The following is a 25,192-nucleotide window of genomic DNA, read 5'->3' on the forward strand; positions in this document are numbered from 1 at the left end:
CTATGAGTCAAACTATTCATTTATCTATGTAAATAAAGCTGTAATTTATATGATAAGAAAATACTGATCAGGCCTTTTAAAGTGATAATAACGAGATAATAGTAGAAAACAAAAACAACAATATTGAATTTGCTCATGCTTCTGTCAGCCCAGCACAGCTCATGAACTTCAGTTCACCCAAGGAAATAGTATAGTATGAGATGTTGCATGACACAATGACCCGATTGAGTCTTGGTCACTGGTTGTTGGCGAGCAGTGAAAAGATGGTTAGTCCGTACAATATCATCAACCCTGGCTGCCCCTTAAGGCACAGATCCATACTGTGATTGAACCAATTTATATCATTGTCTGCTGTGCCCTGCAGCACTGGCCTCGATCCAGCCTCTGAAGCACTCTATGTGTTTCTATATGTACGGGTGATCATCAAAGCACTGAGCCTTGTGTGGTTTGTAGTTCATTCAAGAGACCACTTAAAGAAAGCAGCTCCATTAGATCTCTCTCTTGTAGTCCTTTGTGCAAGACAGTGAAAAAAAGGGCAGTCTTATGGGAGTTTCTGTCTATTATTTATGCAATCTAAAAGATGCAACCTCACAGCGAAAGGAGCTGTGTCAGGATCATGAACAACTCCGGTATCCTAAAGTGACAAGGGAAGAGAGAGTGTGGTAAAAAAAATATGAAAAGGAGAAATGGTGAGAAAGAGAGAACAAATCAAAAGAAAATGGGGGCTGCTTTTTTTCTCTTTTTTTTTTTTTTCAGTAATCCATTAACGGGCTAATAGACAGACTGCGCCTTAAGTCCCCCCGCATGACAGCAGTAACACAGAACTCAGGAATGACCTTTAGGGCGAGAAGTTTAAAGGTCAGTAGAAGGGTAGGGGAGAGAGTGGAAAGCCAAGCTTTGCCAGCCAAACACATTGGATATGCCCAACCTTCAACCTCCCGACTGTTGTCGGAGATTCCTGACAGAGAGGCACATGATCGACCAAAGAACATGATAGTTTAAAGCGGGCCGAGCTTGCCGAAGGTAGAAATTTGAAAGAATATGAACCACTAAAGCTGAGAGCTTAGGGGGAATAAATAGAAAGTTAGTATTGAGGACTAATTTAAACACATTAACTCTGTTTCAAAGCACCTTGTTTAATGTTTCGTAATGTCTTTCTGAATATTGTTTAAAGTGCTCATATTATGCTCATTTTCAGGTTCATAATTGCATTTTGAGGTTGTACCAGAATAGGTTTACATGGTTTAATTTTCAATAAACACCATATTTTTGTTGTACTGCACATTGCTGCAGACCATCTTTTCACCCTGTGTGTTCAGGTCTCTGTTTTAGCTACAGAGTGAGACATCTTACCTCTGTATCATCTTTGTTGGCACTCGCACATGCGAAGTAGCTAGGTAAGGATCATAATCAGCTAGCTAGCTAGCTAGCTGTTTCCATAGACAGTAAAAGAAAGGCTGTTTCTCTAACTTCGGTCAGTTACAAGGCTGGATTAGCCGGGAGACTTCTTCTAAATGAGGGCGCACTTCCAACTTTGCGTGGAATACCTGCAGAACAGGGACATGTAAGTAGTTCTTTTGTAGATTATGGTGAACTTGTGTGTGTTGTAGCAGTGTTTTGCCATTGAGAACGAGGTAGCGCTAGCTAGCGGTTAGCTACCTCGTCTCGGCTACTGACGTAGAAAGCTGTGCAGATTTTGAACAGCTCACCTGGAGACTGAAGGCAGGACACATTCAGAAACCTGTATCTCACTCAAAACGGCATGGATGGATTCTTTTCCAAGTTTGTATGCATGTGGAAGCACCAGAGACACAAAGTAACACCCCAAATCCCAGAAAAAGTGTTTTTTTTCTTTGAAAGGCATGGCAAAGGATAACAGATAAACCAACCAAGGGTGAATTACAACTTTTTATCACAACTCAAATTCGCACATAATTTGAATATAAACCTTCTATTAATTTTAAGTACAAAGGTATATTTTCTTCAAGTTCCTTTCAAGACAATGTACATATCTATCTGTTGACCATTAGAGCACCCACACATTTTCTCACCTGTGGACTGCAGAGTGGTCCAAAGTTCATGTTGGGCGTGGACGGCAACGATATAGAGGGCGAGCCCAGAGAAGATGTAATGACGGGGTAGGGTGAGGCCAGGCCGTTCATTGGCGAGCCCAAGCCGGACATGGGGGACAGTAAGGGCCTGGAGGTGCTGATGACTGACGGGTGGCCGACCATGCCACCCATGGGAGGAGAGTGGGTGTGGGTCATTGGCCCCGAGTCTGGAGGAGAAGGAGAATGTGTTACCAAGAATGAGGAGACACAGAATAGAAATATATCAACTAAGTTACCAGTTAATTAGGTACACATACACAATCGAATGCATCCATTATAACAAATCCTTCTAACGTTGGCCTCATCAATGACCTACTGAACGCAGAACTTTGTGTATCATGTCAAACAAAATAATGCAAACAAGCCAAAGTTTTAAAAATACATCCAAAATAAATCATATTGCGTAAAGCTGCTCATAAGTGATTTAAGCAAGCCGTAAACATATAAGCACCTTATAAAGACTGCCATTTGGTGCTGAGCAGGTAGTGCACAGTGGGTTTATCAGAGCTTTTTAGCTGAAAACAGCTGCCTGCAGTGGCTGGAAACAACACTTATGACAGCAGTGAGAATCTATGGCGGTAAAAAACAAAATGAGCTGAAAAACACAAAAACGCTCAGTAGTACTGCATGGTTGAATAATTTCTGTGGGTTCGTCAGTACAAGGGGGAAACTCTCACAGTGCACATAGTTTTGATTGAATTTAATCCAGCTGCTATAGTCCATATAAAAATATGGACTATAGCAGCTTTAAGAACCCACAACATATCACACTTTAAAATAAGCGGCATATAAATAGATTAAAAGATATAGTAAGCGATGTTGATCTAATACACCTTTTTTCTAATTCAGCAAATATCTCCTCACGGTCAGCTAGCTCTCTATTTTGTGTGCGCTGAAAAAAAATCTGGTGTTCCTACACAGCCCTGTATTGTGTAAATGGAAAAAAAACAGAAAGGTGAGCACGGGCCAAACAACACTATTCCACCCAATCAGCACCAGGTGGCGCGTGCAAAAAAGTGATGGGGGCGGGGGGAGGCAGCACCGGCCAGGAGTCATCAACAGGAAGAGTTGGTAGCGAAACAGCAAAAGGACTGTAAAAGGACTTTAATACAAATTAAAGAAGTTGTATGAACGGGAAAGGAGGAAGAGCCTTGTTAACATCGATGAGGTGTTTCAACCATGGTTTCAACACGGCAGAAACCTCTCGTCGTTATGGACAAATGAGTAATAATATTAGGTTTGCTGTTTCACTGTTTGCTGTTTTCAATAGGTCAGTTTAACCTTGTCCGTTAGCTATTGTTTACTGTTGTTTACAGCAGTAGCGACAGTTTCTAATCCACAACTTAACATGGGCTAACATCGACTCTGCCATATTTCGTTTAGTCTGCCATATTTCGTTTAGTCAGCAGAGACACCAACAGAAGTGATTGCTATGGCAATGCCCGTCCATGAATCTGGGCGGGGGCAGAGATTCTGAAGGGGCGGGGGTTGTATTTGTATGGCAGTTGAATTTAACTATTAACAATCTTCGCGCAGCATTGCTTACTGCACCTTTAAACAAGCCTGAGAATCCGAGAATATATTGTCGACTAACCGTGCATTAGCGTGTATTTTTGCAGTCAGTGTTGTGTAAATATGGCTACACAGAGTGATGAAGCTCTGCTGATTTTGGTCAGAGGGTGCTGACTTTGCTTTGCATCCAATGATGTAAACTGACAGGCTGGCATTTACATAGATGACCTACTTAGAAAAGCTGTCAGTCAACTGTGTAACAGGGCGTGGTGTGTAAATTCATGCATGTGCTGTAGTTGTGAGGACAATCATTCATCATCAACACATACTACAAATACCAACATACACATACAGAATGCACATGTAAGGACCAACATGTACTGTACTCGTTGTATACTGCCACAGGCTGTCTGTCACTGCTTGTTCAGTGACAGACAGATGCAATAAGCAGTCCGTCTCACTGCTATGACTCAAAGAAATTAATAAAACTGGGGTTTTCTTTGCAAAATGATACTGATGAAGAAATACATGCCACCATTATGCACATTTGGACTGATCTAATGCTCAGAAAAATTCAACAGCTTGTGCTTGTGTGTCAGTGCACCATCCCCCACTTTCACACACACACACACACACACACACACACACACACACACACACACACACACACACACACACACACACACACACACACACACGGTTACTTAAAAGATGCAAAAAGGTTATATTTTTTCTTTTTCTACCATAAAGCTCAACAGGGTGCTCAGAGATCAGAAATCCATTAAAACAGACAATCCATCATTGATAAGCATTACAAAAATATACCTTTGCAAAGCTGATTTTTTATTATATATATATTTTCAGGAAATATAAACTTTTCAACGATAATGCAGTCCCCTTGCCACTTGAAAATCCATTTTATATTAGCACAGATTCACTGTTGCCACTCATGGCCCAACAAGAGGGAGCTTGTTTTGTCTCACTAATGAGCAAACAGATTAAAAGTGTAAATAACAAGACAAGATTGTATTGATAATTTCTCTGGCTCCAAGCTGCTCTGATCATTGAACCTCACATGTGTTCAATTGCAGCATTTCAGTTCCCTATTTGTAATTCCTCGAGCCTAAAGATTTAACCTGAATGAGAGGATCCATCTCTGCATGGAAACTCAGTGATGTTTCTTTACAACCAATGCTGTCTGAAGACTTATACAGGCTTGTTTTGTGTAATCATCTCTCCTCTGGGGATCAATAAAGGCTTATCTAATCTTAAATCAAAGGTCCACTTTTTTCAACCTCAGCTCTATTTATTTGTTATCACATCTTTATCTGTATCATTACACTTGTCAGTATATGTTGTAGGAGACTCTATTTAAAGGTGCCATATTGTAAAAGTGAGATTTGGTGCTATATAAATACCATAAAATATCAAAAGGCTTAATAATCCACAGAGAAATGCACATTGCCAGAAACTGTGCCTTTAAACAAACTGTCAGGACTTCCGTATGGTTGTGATGTCACAACTATATATATATTGAGTAATGCAAGATATATATATCTTGGTAGAAAGTGCCGCTACCGTGCCATTACAGTCATTCCTTGGCTGTAAAGACAGTGTGGAGATTCCGAGAGCACATTTGCAGAAGACCCGGAAATGCTGACCAATCAGAGCAGACTGGACTTTTCGGGAGGGGGGCTTAAAGAGACAAAAATTGGGTGTTTCAGAAGGAGGGTGAATACAGGTTTATTCAGACAAACAGTATGAGACTGTATGTGTTTTTGAACATTAAATCATATAAACAAGTTCTAGTGAGACCCAAAATAAAAATGATAAGCTGAAAATTTGCATAATATGGGATCTTTAAGACAAATCTTACCCCTGGTGATGCAGCCATCATGTGCTGAGCATTATCGACAATAACTAGTTTCATTAGTTTTGGCATCTAATTTAAATTTACTTTTCCACATTTCACGGTTTCTAAGTTTTAACTGGTAAAGAGAAATGAGTTGCTACTGCAGGATTTTTTGGGGGTGAACAAAACTATTTTCCTATGATAATAACATGTGTAACGCCTAGACATACCAGGAAGAGTACATATTAGGGTGAAAATTGCTTTGACCTCTTATGCCTTTCTTGGTTCTTTATTTGAATGTCACATATCCTATCATGTGGTCTTTCCTGTTTCTGTAACCACTTTGAAACAGTTTTTTATATGTAATACAAAAATAAGGATCTCACTTGACGCTGTGAGATTAACTTCATGGAAAATCTCAAGAGATCTACTGGCCCACAGGCAGTGGCTGTCACAGGAGCATCTCCTAAGTTTACAAAGATGTGTTTCTTGGTGTCTACTTCTGAGAAATAATTGCTTGTGTGCACAAATAATGTTTGGACTATCTCTGCCTGTGATTTCAGTTTGCAGGCGTTTTGAAAGTTAAACAGAACTGTTTGCTAAATACTTTGCAATTGTTTTGAAATGTTGCTCTGATACTTAACCTCTGGCAGTGATTTAGCCCCCTCTCCCATTAGTTTCTTCCCCACTGGACATGACTCTATTTTAAGGAAATGGAAAGTTTGAGTAATGCAAGATAGTTGCTTTCAAATTTCAAGGAATAGGGAAACAGAGAGGAATGTCACATTGTCTGCCTGGATTTTTTTTTTAACATGAGGACAAACTGTAAAACACACAGCTGGCCATTCACTCCCTCTCTGTATGCCAAGGAACAGATGTTGTGCAACTTCCTGTTTAGTGCAGAGACTATAGCCTCCACCCCCTCTCTTATATTCTCCCACTTTCTCCAACCCTCCATGAGTGAACCCTGGCAGGCAAATGTGTATTTGGGCCTCCCTCTGTCCCACAGAGCTGACTGGACACACAAGATATATTGTAGTGAAATACACCAAACCCTTTAAACGGTATGCTACTGCCCGTAAGCACTATCTAGTTTTAAATTCTACAATGGCGGGAGTGTAGTCCCAGCTTTTTGGAGAAGAGATTCATCTAAATAACGAGCTTATGTAATGGATGAGGACCGTACAGCATGTACTGTGTCTGATTTTGTGCACTGACCCCTCTCTTTATGTGCATGACAAATTCCCTTCGGGGTTCGTAAAAGATCTATTCTATTCTAGAAGTGCTGAGTAGAAGACATAGTAACGGGGGTATCATCACTCCAGCCAACAATTTGCCAATGTGATCTCGAGGACCAACAAGTATTCTGCCTAGGCCAAATGAAAAGATGGCAAGATAAAGGTTGAGATCTGAAACAGTAAGAACACAGACTGGTGGGGTAGACAGGCACCGTTTAAAACTAAACTCACAACTAGCAGCAGTGTACAGATGTTCATATTCTTTCCTTTTGTGCGAAATTGTGTCTACACTTTTCCACTTTCTCATAAGCTTGAAATCAGGAAATTCAAGCAAGACAGTAGCCCCAACCAGAACTCAAATTCACTGTTTCTGATCAATAATGCACTCACACAAAATGTCCAGGTGAGGGATTTTCGAGATGATCAGAAGGACAGAATTTGCTCTGGCCGAGAACAGTGACGATTCTAGACCATTTCAAATCTCAATAATTTATGAAAATGGTAAAAATCCCTCCAAAATGTCACATTAAGGGACCAAGACCTTGAGGAACACCGTAGAAAAATCCATGCTGTGAATAAAGGGTAATTACGTTTACTGTTTTCGTTCGTTTCATTTTTTTTTTTACTTGGACCCCATTTGTGTCTCATAAGCCGCTTTCTGACCAAGTAGTTACAGGAACGTAGTTAAAGGAAAAGTCCACTTCTAAGCAGATCTACTAACTACTCTCCCCCAAAACCGTTTTTTCCATTTGCATTCGCACTGGCCAAGTGGCCATAGGGACTATAGGAGGGGTAAGGGAATGATGCAACCACGGCAACGTTCTATCTATAGCATTAAAATCAGAAAACATATACATATATATATATATATATATATATATATATATATATATATAGCATATTTGTCATAATTTAAACAAGTCTCCCGAAGAGAAACGGGTATCTCTCTCTCCCCCGCCTCTGCCTGCTGCGCTGTGGACGTGTGTCTGTGTGTGTGACCGTCGGGCAGCGGGGTAGTCAAGCCCGCTTGTGGAGTTTAACTCCAAAATGGTGAAATAAAAGCCTGTTATTTACGAGACCGGTCTGAGAGATCTCCAGCTTACGGCGGGGTCTCTGAGCATGTGAGATAGCGGCCAGGGCAGGCGCCTGCTGGCTGTCGCTTCACTTCATGGAGCTTCTCAACTCCGAAAACTGGGGCAATTGTGCACTCTCGATTTTTGTCTTCTAAAAGTGATTGTTTTTGCAACATCGATCTCACAAGGTTTTCTTTTTTGGGCAATTGGATACTTTTGGACTACTTTTCTGGAACTGCTCAAAAACTACTTATTGTCAATTTGCATAGAAAAGCCTTACATGTTCTGAATGCCCTGGGTCTCTAGTTTGTGGTTGTAAAGTTTCATGAGGCTGTCATTATCCTCGAGGTCACAACAAGTCATTTTATAGAGTGAGGTCAAGTCTCAAAAAATGGATTCACTACAATGAAATAGCTACTTTGGGGTCTAACATCATCCTACATGAATAACATTGGGCTCATTATATCCACAACAGTCTCAGCTTTCCAGTCATACCCAATTTTTGCAATCCTTAGACTGTTTAAGGACCCCAGCATGCAGAAATATTCAAATTCACCATTTTAGAATAGGCGAAAATAAGACATTTATACTGCATGAGAAAAACTGCATTGGAGTAGCATTAAGTGGGCATGTCTGGAAAGGAGACTTGTGGATATAGAACCCATTTTCATTCAGATATCTAGAAGTGAGAGATAAAGGGACTGCTTTGAAAATGGCCGTGCCAATTTTTCCCTCGCCAAAATAGCCTAAATAGCCTTTCGCCCTTCCTGACACTCTAATACCAATGGATGCCTTAAGCAGTCCTGTTTGATATGATACTAGTATCTTCACTATAGCTTTGAAACAGATCCTCTTAAAGACAGTCTAGTTAGGGGTTCCAGGCTTAATATTACAGCCCCCCACCCCTTCAGAATAGCAATTGCTGCTAGCAGACTAATAACATCAAAACTAAAACTGAGGTGATTAGCCAATTAATCGATTAGTTGAACATTTATTGACAACATTTCAATTGTTCTTTGGTTCCAGCTTTTCAAATGTGTGGATTTGCAGCTTGATGTTTTATAGCATTGTTAATTGAAAATCTCTGGATTTTGCAATGTTGGGTCATCTTAAGCTCAGATAACTTTTGACCAGCAAAGTTTCAGATATTTTCTAGATAAACCAATTAAAAAACAACCGATCAATAATAAAATAATAGTCATGAGTTGCAGTTCCTATTTGAAACTTACTCAGTCTCTGTCATGGTGAAGTGCTAGTTTCCTACAATATGACATTGCAAACGTCTTAAAGGACTACGCCACCTTTTGTTGAAATAGGGCTTATCACGGTCTCCCCTGTAGATAGGTGGGCCAATGCATTTTTTTGTCTCAGTGCAAGTAATTAGGTTGTTTTTTTTGTCTTTTGTTGGCTCACTTTTACTCACAACATGCTAACCGGCAACATAGGATTCCATTCACTACGCTAAGCTAACTAGCGGTGGCGCTGCCGGTGTTTTACCCGACCAAAACAATGCATGCACAAAAAATGCGTTGGCCCACCTATGTACAGTTAGGGAAGACCGTGATAAACCCTATTTTAACAAACGGTGGCGTATCCCTTTAAACATAACCTGCATGTTTGAGACAAAACCAAAGATGGCTGCATTCTGTCCAGACTTGAGAGTCTTTGTTGCTGCAGTACACAGGAGAGCACAGAAGCACATGGACAGTCAGCTGGTGGAATGCCTAAAAGGGAATGGCCAGCGAGTTGTGCATGCTTTGTGAAAGGAGTGTGTATTTGTGTTTGTGTGGAAGGAGGCCAACATGTTTAGCGGAGGAAGCATAAATCGTCCCAGAGCGGCTCAATGGGGCCTATCCTTGAATGACCCTACTCAACCGGCTGTTCCATCTCTATTCTATGTAAATCACCTCTACACAAAGAAGCCTCTGGAAGGTACATGCCTATCACACGTTGCACAGCAGAGGACGGTACATTAGCAAGCACTGGGAGGTTTTTCATAAACAGCCTGCAATATCATAAGACACAGATTTAGTTCCAGTGCTTCCTGTCAGTCTCTGTTTGAACCTATACAGTGCTGCAGCAACACAAGCATCTATTTGAGAGCAAAACAAACAGACAGAGCAGTGAAGGGCACCTTTGACCACCGGCGGTGCACATCAAAGGAGGTCGCCTGTTGCCAAACTCCTGAACCAAGGTCAAAAAAGTTCCTATCTGCAGCAGTTACACTGATCATTCTCAGAAATGACTGCAGCGAGGGAACGCACAACAAAATGACTAACATAATGCCATTAAAACAGCAGTAGACCATCAAAGTTTGATCTGAATAAAGGATGGATGATGTCCACTAATCATCATAACTTAGCTTCAACAGCAATAAATGTAAATATACATTTTTTTCAGCATATTTTCTTTCAGGCTCACCTTTGATATGTTTGTCCTAATTAATTATAGTATGACCAGTTAATGATTCTGGACTGAACTGTGGGCTGATTTGTTTACTAGATGTTTTGTAGAAATTTGGAGTATAATGTTATAGAAGTTATTTGAATAAACAATTTAGTAAGATAGTATTAAAATAGGCTATTTTGCTACATTCATTTTATTGTTCATTCCTGTTGTGAAATCATTATAACAACTATATATACAAGGATTTGTCTTGGTGACAATAGTGTAGGAACTGTATTTATATCTGGATTTAAAATATATATCTGGTCTCCCACAGAATAAGATATATATATATATATAGATATATATATATATATCTATATATAAATTCATTCACATATTTTCACTACTACAAATTGAATCGATAGTGAAAAAAATGCAGTCCCACAATGAACTTTGATCAGTAAACTGCATTTCTCCCTCTTCGCATTAATATTTTTCCATTGTATACACTGGATATACACAGGAAAATGCTTAAATCATTATTTCTTATATCACAATGTAAACAAGTAATCAGAAACAGTGTAAACTATTTCAGATTCCCTGTATACACAGAGCACCAATGCCACATCATCATCACCATCAAACAGCTGCTGCATGCTTTAGGTGATCATTTATGTAGGTCAAACACAATTTATTCTCACATTTGTGACCGAGAACAGCCTAAGCCACAAATGTATCACACTGATGTGCCGATCAACAGGTTGAAAGAAACATCACAGACCGCAAACCCTCTAAATCCCTTACTGTTAATTACTGGGTAGTGGCTGGATGGAGCACTTCACTGTGGTAATTCAATAAACCCATGGCCCACTAGCTAATAATATCTCCTGTCTGGAGAAACAGACCAGCACTGGGAGTGTATATTGTGTGTGTGTGTGTGTGTGTGTGTGTGTGTGTGTGTGTGTGTGTGTGTGTGGGGGGGGTCTGATGACCAAGCAGCAGATCGATTTCTGAACAACAAAACAATTTCTATCAGATTAGCCCCCATAAAGACAGATCCTCAGCGTGTGCATCGATCTGTTTAATACCTATGTCTGTTATGTGTCTGCATATGTGTGTGTGTGTGTGTGTGTGTGTGTTCTCATGCCCATATTTGAGTCTGACAGTGACCAAGTGACAGAGCAGAACGCATCCTAAAGTAATCAGACGGATAGCCTGTGGAGCTCATTAGATACAGCGGACATGTAATTAAGAAATCCCTTCGCTGCCAATCCCGCTCATGAGCACCAGCCATGAACCCTCGTCTGATACACACACACTCCCCGCGTGCACACACACTCGTCGTCTTTCACATTAGAAAAGAAAAAAACACACACTAGGACAAAATCACCACCCTTTGAACATTCATTTCTGTGCTAAATGAGGTTGATGTCTGATCAATTGTGTCAGTAAATCCTCTTATCCCTGGGTAAGTATCTGCAGCTCAGCGGGCCAGCTGTCAAGAAGGTGGGAGGCCGAGGAGGGGACAGAGACAGGGACAGAGCCAGATAGGAAGGAAGGGAGCAATGGATGGATGAATGGATGGATGGAAAGGACGATGGGTGGATGGGGCTGCGCATTGTGTCCCGCTTCAAAACGTCATCCCTCCCCAACGCTCACATGATCCCACCACCACACACGCCTAATCTCTCCGCCTGGCTGAGAACATTAGATCCATGATTTAGAAATCGTTTGTTTTCTGCACAGCTGAGGAGATTGAAATAGTTATTGGTGAGAGAAAATAATATATTCTCTATTGAGAAAAGACATTCTCTACTGTTAAATAAACAGCAAACTGTCCAAAGCTGCTTCAAGGTAACCTGATCCATTTTCTGACTTTTTTGGAGTTTAAAGGCAAAAAAAAAATAGCCCATAACATCAGTTGAACAGATACTGTGTAAAGCATTCCTCTCTTGTTGAAAATATTAATAAAATTTTTTTTCCCATAAAGGGATACTGCTGTGACAACACAAGCACTTGAGCTGGCAAACTGAGTGAACCCTCTAGAGAACTCGCTTTCCTTGAAAAGAAGAGAAATACCTCCATTTCCATCTACTGTATCCCGCCTCACTATGTAGTTTCCCTATAGCATAGCTTCAAACAAATAACATAAAATGTCAAACAAATGAACATAAAGTGCACATCATCATATTGCATTTCCCATATGTAGGCCATTGCTGCCGTGTCCTCACATTCACAAACACCGCAGACTGGCTAGTGGGATACTTTTTACACAGAAGCATAGGATCGATGAGGAGGCCAGGGCTGAGACAGGGACGAGATAAAGATTGTTTTGCAAGTGATCAAAAAGTTTGGACCTTAAACAACAAGAGCTAACAGACAGGCAGAACAGGCTGACCAAGCACTCCTAAAAAACAAACAAACAGGTGGACTGAAAGGCCCGATGCAAACCGAAGCATCGTCTGAAGTATTGTCTCACTGCTACAGACGGTTATGGAGAGATGGGTATGTGCCATTAACACACACACACACACACACACACACAGAATACACACTAACCCACTTAGCTCATGCTGTGACCAAGTGAGTGTGACCAGGGCGACCTGACCTCTGGATCTGTGACCAGATACTAAAAAGACAGTCAGATTCATTAACCAGCTGAGTAGCTACAGTTACTCGAGTTTAGTCTAAAAACTGGGAAAGAAAATATGTTGGACATGGACAAAGAGGTGGAAAAGTGTGTCGATGAAACCTAAAAGAAAACAGACGTACACGTGATTTAAACATCCACTGATGTGGCAAAAAATTGCGTCAGACGAAAACGAGCGATGTACAGACTATGACCTTCATCATACTATTACTTTAAACAAACATTTGTAGGTAAATCTGGCTATCGATTAAGGTACTAACAAGACATGTCATCTACTGCCACACTAGCAGCTCTGTGAGGCTGTACTTAGAATCATGCTTCAAGCTAAATGCTAAAGTCTGTGCTAACTTGTTCACAAAGACAACGATAACATGTTGAGGTTTAGCAGATATACCATTTAAAATGTTCACTATCTTAGTTTAGTGTGTTAGCATGCTAACATTAGCTCTTTAGCACGATACACAAAGTGCAGCTAAGCCTATTAGTATTTGGTCATTAATCAATAAAACAGTGGACTTGATGGGGCCCCAAGAGGAAAAGTTATCAGGATTCATCCTGAGCGGGACGTATATGTCATAGCAATCCATCCAATCTATTTTAATCTGGACCTAGTGGCAGATCGACTCACAGACCGACATTGCCATACCAAAGCCCTAAAAGGACTGGTAGCTTTGCATGTTTTACCCCTTTAACTTATTATTATTAATTTCTTACCTTATACATACAACTAGAATGCAGAAATGAACAGAAACTCAAAATTAGCTTGAAATAGAACCAAAATTACATTATTTGCTTGTTTTATTTGTCTTGCAGGCTTATTTTCTAATAACATAGCTCCTGAATTCTATACTTGTAAGCAGCGGTTCAAGTATGGAGTCTCTGAAAAGTTTATTTTCACCTTATACTGGTATGGACTGAAACTAATGGCTGTCTAGAACATAGAAAACCAATAATAAAAAATCTCAATTTTAAATCTTCAGAGTTAATGTTACATGCAAAACCTCTAGTATAATCCTCTAGCTTTTAATATACCCTAGCCCAGTTGTTTTGACAAATTATTCCTAGGATTCAATTGAAGCTCAAACATTATTGTCGAGTAATGATGAGTATTATTGTAATCACAGCTGCTGTGCTCTCAGTGGAGAGAGCAGGACAGAAAATGTAGACATCGTGTACATGCAGCACAGGTGGATAAGCATGGCCATTATGAACTCCAGGGTCAAGATCAGAAGCTGGAAAATGCTTTGTGCAGTGTGTCCACTATTATTTATATCCATTCATCAGCCCAGAGCTGGAGCATGAATGAACATCTTCAGCGTAGATGAACTACCATTGTAAACAGAAGCGTCAAATGCTTCTCTCAAAGACACTAGAGAAAAGAACCTACACAATACATCATATACACATACACACAGTGAGCCAGTTAATGGGCCGACGACAGTATGTGTGGAAGTGAGCTCACATCAACACCTCCCACACCTCTATAAACACAGGAAGGAGGAAAAGCAAAGAAACCTCATCAGAGTGAGCGTTGATGGAAGGATGCAGGGTGACAGACAGCAGACAGACAGAAAGAGAACGCAGGATGGTGAGGGGTAATAGGAAGGGACAAGTGTTGAGAGAAAAACTGATAGTGAAGGACAAGGCAATGCGAGCTGGAAGCGTCCTTTGAAGTTGAGTGGCATCCCCGCTGACCACATCTGAGACCTCAAGTGAGTCACAAGCCAACAACCAAGTCTTGTACCTGTCACAATTTGCTAAAATGATCCAATGATTTTAAAGACAAAACCTGAGCTGTTGGGGCCCAATAAGATCACAAAATGCGTATCTTAAAGATACCATGCCTACAAAAATACATGTATTACAGCGAGGATCATATATAATCCATAAGGAAAACCCCAAATGCAAAGAAGTTCAACTGCTAAATTTGCCCTGTTAGTTGCAGGTTTCTCCTGCTGGGGAAATTAATTTAAAATAACTTGTTCAAAGAGTGGGATTACAGGCATTACCTAAACTTTTAGTGCTCAAGCTGCACTTCTGATTCTGATCTGATCCAACAACAAACTACTCACAGTGGCCGTAACCTATCTCCCTCCCAGGGCTGCCTCCAGTTGCAGGTGATGACATGGGCTGCCACATGCCTTCGGGTGAAAGTGTGGCCCTGGCTGGACGTCACTCACCCAGGACCAGGACTCCGACTCAAGTGTTGGCACGGTCACAAACAAAAAAAAAATGACGTGGATACTCCCATCAACCACTTTTCGGGACAGAGCAGGAACAGAGGGGTCGACGAGTAAAAAGGACAGGGCGTAAGGGAAGAGCAAAAGAGGCTGAGTCCACCGCCACCGGTTATAGGATTACCCAGATTATCCTTTCCCAGAGATCAATCCCACAGGAACTGTTTACTGAGCGACTGCTGCACAAATCAGCTCTTCTACTGCCCGCTCAAAGCGTTTCAAAGCATTCTCTCTCAGCGTTGATAAAACTCTCTGTACAGAGACACCTGTCATAGTGGCAGAACAGTGTGTATGGCACAGAGAGGGAGGGTGGTCATGTGTACTTCACACCAAGTGTACAGTACAACCAGAAGTTTCCGATTGCTCCCTCTTAAAAGGGAGCAGGACCAGAGAACAGGAGGAGACAGTGTGACACTGATGTTCCTGTCGTCAGCAGAGGTTTTTATGTGTCAATGACATTTATTTTTTTCATTTTGTTCCCTTTTTATGAGTCACAGACTTTCTTTCTGATGTGTAGGTGGTATAAATGGGATGTGAGTGTTGAAAATGGAAGTGACAAGAAGTGGCCAGAGGCTAAAGAATTCTCTCTTCTATCTCCCTCAAAACAGCTTGAATTGATTTTATTTGATTTGATTTATTATTTATCTCGAACAATCAACAGTGTTGCAAAAGAAAAAAAAAGAAAAAATGTAAACCACAAAATTAAAACACAAACAATCAGAATTTACCAAAGACCCAAAAAAATAATTAAAAAGGATAAGTTTGAGAAGGAGCAGGCGGAAGCATACAGCTTATTAGGTCCTTCCCCTACTTCACAACATGATATCATTACAAAACAAACAGATATGCAAATACAGCATACAATATTGCAGGTCTTACAATAACTTACAACAATACAACAATACATTACAATTCCATTTCTATGTTTCGGTCTATTCCTTTCTGTATTGGTCAAGTATTGATTTATTTAATCTATTTTTGAACTGAATGATATTATGGCTCTGTTTCCTTTCATGCTCAGACATAGCTGTGCCAGCATGCATGCTTAATGGTGCTGTTGTGGAGTTGCCTACGTGCGCATTGTTAGTATGTTTGTGTGTTTAACAAGTGTTATAGCTTTCCAGGAAGTCAGGAATTGTCTGTTTCAGTGGATGGTCAAGCAAACACACAGCAAAGTGAAAACCCAGATGCAAACACAGGCCAAAAATATACCTTAAAGGCAAAGCGGAACAATTCATGACAAACCCAAAGGGAACCTAAATAAACTACAAAACTCATGCAGGGTTGGATTCAATCTTTAGTCCGATCGTTTTAAGGCTTTGTGTATCAGAACAGGCTTTAAAAAATAGTAATAAAATGGAACAAACAGCACTTAAATCAGCCTACGAAAATAGGAGTTAACTTTGTTTAACGTCAGAGGCAGCATGCATTCTTGGCCACTGAAGTATGTCATATCATTATCACCAGAAAATACCCCTAGCCAATAAATGTGAAATTGGCACAGATTTTAGTCTGCAGCTGTTCCTTTTAATCTATCCTGCCATCCTATCAAATGTTCACCCTATTCTACCCTTCAAGCTTTGGAAACAGTCATTTGCATTGAAAGATAGCACAAAAAAACTTGATAAGCCTTCCCCAACATGTGTGCATCTGTTTTACTATATATGACTCAAAAGAGTTTTCTTGTGCAGTGCACCTGCATGAGGCTGGATCAAATGTCTATACAGCGCTTGAAGGAGAGCCACCAGTAACCAGATCCCCTCAGTGACAGTAACCTGGCAGGAGACTGAGCAGCCCGACACAAGAAGAGGGGAGGACGGAGAAGGAGAAGAGACACTTGCTGCCTCTCTTTTAGACATAACAAATCCCGCAGGGAGAAGCTAAAATAATACAGTCCTTCTTAAATGCATGCTGTGTTATAATAGTGTGTCATGGCCCACATAAAACATGCCAAATTAACCCAGAGAGCCATAATTAGCATTTGTAGATCCATCATGGACTATGAAGATGGAGGAGGAGGACAATTGGCAACTAATAATGTGACTAATAATCTAATCGCTATTGTGTCATCACTGTCATGTATACTTGTGTCTACAAATTGGAAATCTTGTATAGACGTGACTGAGAACAGAGAAGCAATGAATCAGATAGTTTGCCCCGCTAAACGGATCTCAAGAGGAGACAGTTTTCTATTTACATCCTCTCGTTGCTAGCAGTGAGTTTTGATCAGGCAACACACTCGGTGGGGTGGACATTTGTAGGAAAACGGCAGTAGAAAAACAAATTAGTGAAAAGCAAAAATGAATAGAAAAATATGTTACAATGTGCGCTTGTGAAGAAATAAAGAAACATCTTCAATTCTTGATAAGAGGAGATTTTGAGAGATTCATGGCTCAGCAGAAGTTGGTTTGACTGACCAGGCAAAGAGCTCTTCATGGCACTCTGTGCCTCTGCAACAGGTAACAGCTAAGTACATTATGTCTCATTAAACCTCTAAATTAAGAGGCATGAAGAACAGTCTAAAAAGTGTGACATACAGCACTTTTTGTTGCCATTTGTGGATTATGAAGTTATTGAAGTTAGCTATCCGTCAACTTATTTGAACATCGTGATCGCATATATTATTGCAGATATCTGCTGTTAACCTAGCGTTAGCGTTTTGCTCTTTATTATATTCGAATCATGTGATCACAATCACGGATAGCAGACTTCAATAACTTCATAAGCCACAAACCATGGCAGCAACAAGCATGCCCCAGCAGTGTGCATCACCTTTTAGTGTCCCCTTGTGTTGTGAGCTTCTCTACTGTATGTGCATCACTTTTTCTAAATGATGCGCATGTGTCGTCAAATTGGTGAAGATGTTTCTTCATCTGCTTGTGTTGTGTCAATTTGCATGGATTCTCTTGATCGCAGTGTGTTAAGCTTTTAGGGGCACCGTAGAGACGAGTAAACAAAAATTGCACTCAGAGCACTCAAAATAGCCAAGCGAGGTCTTCAGCATCTTCTTTATATCTCTCAATGGAGAGGTTTAATGAGACATAATGTACTGTTACTTGTTGCTCCTGAGGAGCACAGCGTGCAATGAAGAACTCTGCCTCGTCAGTCAAACGAAACTGAGAGCCATAAATCTCTCGTCATCATCAGGCCCATTCCTATTTATCTTTCTAATCACATACTTGTTTTGGGACTGATTCTGGCTATAGGGCTGCAAAAAAACTGTTGTTTTCCTTATTGATTGATATGTTAATAATTGTCAAAATCAAATCATAAATCATAAGTATGATGAAATGACACTCTGTCTGGGTATATCAAAGGCTGTTGTACTGTATAACTATACACAGTGGTGGAAAGCAACTAAGTACATATACTCAAGAACTGTACTTCGTATCATTTTGAGATTGTACTTTATTTAAGTATTTCCTTTTTCTGCACTGCATTTATTTTACATCTATAGTTAGAAGTACATTACGTTATATTAAACCTATGCTCAGTTTATAAATGTATAGCATTATAGATTAAACTACTCAGTATATGGAGTTAAAATTAGGTCCACTGCTCCTTACAAGTTAATGCATCAAAAATACCAATCCAATAATATAATATAACACTGTCAAGAGTCCAGTCTACATAATGAGTACATTAGATACTTTAAAGGTGCAATATGTAATACTGAAAGTTAGCATTTAAAATAGTTATTGCAGTCCAAATTCAAAATACTGGAGAGAGTCGTCTCCCCCTGGCCCCTCCTGGAATGTCACGGAGGTTGCCAGGTTGAGAATTCAATATCCAACAATGTTGCTAGATGCTAGTCTCAAATAGCCAGACATATCTGCACAGCACAGCGGAGTAGCTAACGTTAGATGCTGGCTATGTTGACAATCATAAAAGCCCGTGCTCACGCGGAGCTTTGTATCTGACTGACTACGGCATCAACCACTAAAAACACCACTACCTCGCCGTCCTCTCTACCCCACTGACAGACACACTTTCTCGGCTTAAAATTACGGCAACAACCACTAAAAATAGCGCAAACTCACGGTCCTCTCTACCCAATTTACAGCCACCCTTTTTTGGCTTAAAATTGCTCACCGTTTGTTGGCTACGGCCGTTGAACAGGCTACACGTTGTAAACAGCCGTGGCCCAGTTAGCTGGTCCTCTTCTAACGTTAGCTTACGTTAGCAGTTATGGCGTGTTAGCATGGCAGCGACCAGTCAGGATCACTTTACTGGCTGTGTCTCAATTGTTTTTGCGAGTAACCAACTCAAGTACTCTATATAATTCAATGTGAGTACACAAATATTGAAATTACATAAAATCCCTGTCCCTAGTAGCCGTGATAAATTAGCCTGAAGCTAATGCTTACCTGTTCAAGGAGGAAATTAGCCAACTCTGCATTCTTTTGTGCTCTAAGCTGTCTCCATATTTTAAACACATCTCCAATATTTACCCAGGGTTTGTTACGTCTCTGGTCATGCAACTGTTAGAAACATGGCAATTTTTTTTTTTAGGTCGGGTAGAATCTATCTCCGTTGATCCCATTTGTTTGTTTGCTGCTTCCATGGCTGAACTACAGCTGAAGCGCGCTGGGTTTGCGTTTGTACAGGTAACAGGTTATATCTGGCAACACGGCCTGGCTGGTGGTCATTTTTGGATTTAATACAGTCAATTTATTACATATTGCACCTTTAAGTACATTTTGTTTCAAATACTTTTTTACTTTTATTTAACTATATCTTGATTGCAGGATTTTTACTTGTAATGCAGTATTTCATAGTGTGGTATTTAATTTAATGATCCAAATACTTCCTCCACTGCCGCCTATCCACTTATTCTTTTGGCGACCAATAATGTTACCCTGCAGTGATGACTGGAAATAATTTTGGTTTTAGAGACACATCAACAGCTATTGCTCCATGTGTGTCTGCTTGTGAAAGTTGTCGCATAATAACCTACACTGAGCTACACTGTCATGAGGAGACGGTAATTTATTCAACACTTTATGTAAAATATAGCCACATATTTAGCTGTTATGCCTTTGCGATTAATGACTTAATTAGAAGCAAACACTGAAATGCATAGATGCTTAAGATCAGAGGGATATGTTACATGATGTTCAGTGCATGGAAAATTAGAGTTGCTGTGCATCCATGTGTAACATGTATGTTGCTACTGCATAATTAGCAAAGAAATAGCTATACACATCTCACAACCTAACACCGCTGCAGCCCGTGGGCCTTTCAAGGTTCTCTGCTTGATTAAAGATGGAATTAAATCAAGGCTTTGACCTTCTTCACTAATGACTAATAACTGGCAATTAGCCCAGAGAATGGCCTCCTTACGCCCCTTATCTTCCCTCATCCTGTTCTCACAATTAGCACCCACTCACACACAGTCAAGACAATAGGCATACTCTTTTACACTGACACATAAATACACACACTCAGTCAAAAGTGCCTGGGAATAAACCCATTGTGTGCATTGTGTGCTAACGCATGTGTTGAGGCATTGCAGGTCTCAAAGCAACAGAATTCTTGAGCAAATACCTGCAGAGAGCCACACCCCTTTACCTGTATGGTTTATTTAATTCTGCAGGAGTGGGTGGGGAATGCTATGTGCAGGGATCGGCCGTTAGAGATCAGGTTTAATACTGCCAGCACCTCACAGTCATATAGTACCACCCACACATTCTTTAACTCACATGATGTCACGGTCACATTTTGCTCTGCAATAAGCTATGTATATGGTCGGCATATTTGCAGCTGTGAAGTTTAGGCATGAGTGTGTGACTGGGTGTGTCCCTCTCTGTCTCTGAGTAAATCACTGACCCCTTCCCCCCATCCCCCCATCCCCACACATTTCCCCTTTATTTTGCTTCCTTCACTCTCCCATCCCGTTCTTCTTACTGCCGTGACTTCCCTGATCTGCAAGCTAAATATGTTCTCACTGTCAAATTTAGCAAGTGGGTGCTCGTCAGGGCGTCTAGAATCACTTCCACTGATGGAAAATTAAAGAAAAAATGCTGAAGAGCTAAGAGAGAAAAATGCTGATTCTACTTAAAGCCCAGGGCAGGCCTACATCAAACCTGCTGAAACACCACATGTCTGGGAAAAGCTTAGTGGATCACGAAAAAATCTGCACGTAATCACCAGATTGTTTTTCGACTGCTTCGCTTTGGCCACACGCTGATGACAAATTCATTTTAGAGTGACCATCTCCCATCTCCCATTCAAGATGGGAGTCGAGTTTGATGTATTTTTTGTTGATGCAAAAAATACATCATAAATCATAGTTGGGGGCATAGTAGGATAAAACAACCTATCATTTATAGGGTTAAACTGATAACTGACTGATTCACCACCAGTACTTTTAGACTTCAAAAATTACAAATATTTAGCATTTTACTAAGAGTGCCAGAAATTGTGGGCTGGAAAGCTGCAACAGCATTACTGTATGACCATAATGGGACAACAAAACTCTCTACTGAAACCAAGATTGATCAAATTTTGTGAGATGAGCATCTTTTAAATGGCTCTTCGTACTTTCTAAACAGTTTCATAAACCTTGAAATACAATTCAAATTGGAAATGTCTCAATTAAAACCAAAGTTACAAATTAAGTATAAGTGAAATGTTAAACTATCTGTATCTTAAACTGTGATTGCCTGCCTGGTCATAGGTGGGACCTTAGGCTTATTTATTTGAATTTTGTAATTAAGGACTTGTGAATTATGGAAGTTTTATATTACATGTATATGCTGCACTATTGTGTTATGTTTGGTAGGTCTATTTATTAAAAATGACAAAAAAAGGGTCCCTCTACCTCTCACCTCAAGATATCTGAATGAAAATGGGTTCTATGGGTACCTACGAGTCTCCCCTTTACTAGTCTCACATTGCCAGACCTATCTTCACAGCGCTGAGGAGGAAGGTCTGGCTAGTCCACACAACATTCCGGGATAGAATAAAAACATATTCTGGTTTATTGGGATTTCTTTAAACCAATCACAATCGTCTTGGGCGGCACTAAGCGCTGGAAGCAGATACAGTGTCTCAGCAAAATAGCCTCGGGAAGGAACTTGTTTTGGTGGAACGTGCATGTAGGGAGTCAAGCTCTGGAATGGCTGTCAAGTGTGGGATGAGAATTTTATTTAAAAAAAAATATAAATATAATTTGATTGTCGGTTCTAGCTCGAAGGATGTTTCCCGAATCAACTAGAGTTAGGGGGACATACAGACGAAAATGAGGGAGATCCGGCAGAACCTCCAGCAGCTAACCCAATGCAGTTTTTGCCCATTACAAATGTATACTGCATGCACTGATAAAATGACCGGTTGTGACCTCGAGGATAATCACAGCCTAATGCAACTTTACAACTACTAACTACAGATCTAGGGCATTCAGAGGATGCATGGCTTTCCTCAGCATATTGACAATAAGGGAGTTTCAGAAAATGAGCAGTTTCAGAACAAAAGTGCTCGCTGACAAATGCAATTGCTACAGAAATATCCAAATGTCAAAGGTTTTTAATACCAAATCACAGCTTGGATTTTTCTATGGTTTTCCTTAAGGCCTTGGTGTCTTACTGTAATGTGGTATTTTAGAGGGGTCGACCATTTCTATCAATCCTGTTGGTAAAAAAAATTGTTAAATTTTGCACCACATCTGTGTAACAAATGGTATCAACCCCGATATTGCTGCAACAACTTATGAGATGTAATTGAGCATGAGAATAGCCATACTAACCAAAACACAATGTTAATAACAGATTTATGACTGGAAAAACTTGCATGATGCGGTGCATTTCAAAATATTCCTCATGTTCCCAGATGTTGTATGCCACTTCTGTGTGGCATTGACTGTTGACCTGCTATCACATTAGACAAACATGGGTCTGTGGTGGGTCTCTAAGGGTTAAAGTGGAGACAGAAATGGTAAATTAATGTAATGTGTGTGTGTGTGTGTCTGTGTGTCTGTGTGCGCACGCGCACGCGTGCGTGTGCGGGTGTGTATGTGTGTGTGTGTAGGCCACCCCAGTCAAAAGGGTCTGGACACGCCACTGATTAGCAGGATATGACTAACTAATATCTCATACTTAATAATAAAGGATCAAAAATATATCTGCACAATAATACAGTGATCTGATGCAATCCTACTCTGAAGTACCTTAAGATGACACTACTGTCTGATCAGAGTCTTTGAAGACAAACAAGAAAGCCTCTGTAGCCCAGAGGGACTGCTCTGTTACTCCTGTATGCTGTGGGATTCCCTCTACATGCTCTCCCATCCAGATGTCTCTCTCATTCCCCTGGGAACCACATTCATTATGGAAACAATTTTCAGCCCCTCAAAATGGTGCAGAGATATCTGTGATAACATAAAGCGGTAGCATAGTTTTGTCTTCAAAGAACAGTTTTATTTGTTATCTTGTACACTATTATTTTCTATTCCCCACACAGAAAACAGGGGTTTACAAGCAAATGGCATATCTCTACTGCAGTGGGGTTTGACAAATGACAATGAGTGTATCTCTCAGGGAGAGAGAAAAAACATCACATGATAAATGATGCATATAGTGTGTGACTCAGTGGAGCTCAAACAGCATCAGACTTACTTCAAATAGAGTCTGATCTAAAAAAAGGTTTAACTTACAAACAAACAAAGCAGAAGCAGAGGACTGATGCTTATTTGCAATACTATATGTAGCCTGTGTGTCACACATGTTGCAAACTCCATACAGTGGAGTCCCATTTCCTTCTCTCTGTGATTTTTTGGCTGTCACAAAAAAAAAAAAAAAAAACGATAATAGAAAAGAAAAAGGCATCAGCTGGTTCAAGGGCAAAGTTGCCGAGTCAGAGCAGAGTTCAGCTTTACTGAGCAAAAATCACATCATGCTGTCATTCAGCTGAATTTAGCCACAGCGCTGACCTGGGCGCGTCTTACACTCGTTTTACCACAAAGTAGCCTACAAGTTTGTTTATCAGTAGAGATCCGCCATTCCTCACCGCTGTTTCGTGCATTTCTCTCGGGATCTGACGACCACCCCAGACAAATAAATTGTGGTTCTGTCTCAAACAGTTTAGCAAGAGACGCGCGACAAGCGCCATAAATTACATAAGCGCAATTAAAGTGCCAACCTCTGACCTTGCCTGACCGGCACAACAACGATCACCTGACTTTTGTATTGGTCGCAGCTTTCGTTTCAATCGGCACAGTTGCAAAACGAGAATTAACAAAGGGAGTAGCATAACAAACGGATTCACAGACGGGAGTCCGTGGTTAAAGTCCGCGGACGCTTTCGCGCACAGCTCGCAGGCTGTAGAGAAGACGCCATGAAACGAACGCACTCTCTCCTCTTAAGTCCAAACAAAATGCTGCAGCTTCGCGAGGAACACAACAGGCAGACTGGGCTCTGAATAAATGCTTGAAGCGTACTTACTGAGGTGTAAATACGGATCATTACTGTCCATACTGTGCGAGTTGTTGCGTCGATTTCCTAGACTCGGTGCTGCTCCGCATCCCAGCGCATTCCTCTCCCAGCCCGACTGAACTCTGCAAGGCGGCTCTACACGGGGGCCCAGCGAGGGGGCGGTAAAACAGGGCTTCTCCCAATGACAACAGTGGTCGATATCAAGCTCCAACACGATCATGACGAAACATCTCTCCTGCAGTGACACCGTGTTGCAATATTTTCACAGTAAAATGTAAAAAGAAAAAAAGACGGCGGTGCATTTCAATACAGCCTGCTCCCCCCCCCCCAATCGCTTTTCAGCATGGTCTAATCTGAAATATCTCCCTTAATGCCAAAAACAACTGCTGCCAGCAAGTTTTGATAGCACATAGCTACCAATTTAGATAAGGCATTTTCTGCTGTTGATTATTTTGAACAATCAGACACTGATTGCAATGACCTACTTAGGTCTACTAGCCTACAACATACATTTATTTTAAATGTCTTAAAGTGTAATTTTCAAAGACTGATTTTTAGCTCCCAAATTATCCTTGCTATAGCCTAATCTGTATTATGGAATCTAATGAAATATCTAATCGATCACTGTTTAGGCTGTTTAATCTGAATGCACATTTCAAACGTAAAACACTGTTTTTATTCTCTTGCCGTCCTTGTCTGG

The 25,192-nt window shown here is 40.6% G+C and overlaps 1 protein-coding gene across 4 annotated transcripts in view; it reads right to left on the reverse strand.

Annotated features, from left to right (window-relative positions):
* Positions 1-24,648, reverse strand: part of rxrgb (retinoid X receptor, gamma b) — a 34,434-nt gene extending 9,786 nt beyond the window's left edge. The window contains exons 1-2 of one of the 4 annotated variants that reach the window (XM_039811994.1): positions 14,897-15,373; positions 2,052-2,278 (exon numbers count right to left, since the gene is read on the reverse strand). In XM_039811994.1, the coding sequence (XP_039667928.1) occupies positions 2,052-2,278; positions 14,897-14,963 (294 nt within the window). In that variant the 5' untranslated portion in view covers positions 14,964-15,373. Of the gene's footprint in view, positions 1-2,051; positions 2,279-14,896; positions 15,374-24,501 lie in introns of those variants that run through there. The other 3 variants (XM_039811991.1, XM_039811993.1, XM_039811992.1) reach the window with 3 other exon arrangements.
* Positions 24,649-25,192: the final 544 nt, after the last annotated feature.

The sequence above is a fragment of the Perca fluviatilis genome, chromosome 9, assembly GCF_010015445.1.
Source record: "Perca fluviatilis chromosome 9, GENO_Pfluv_1.0, whole genome shotgun sequence".
Taxonomy (NCBI): Eukaryota; Metazoa; Chordata; class Actinopteri; order Perciformes; family Percidae; genus Perca; species Perca fluviatilis.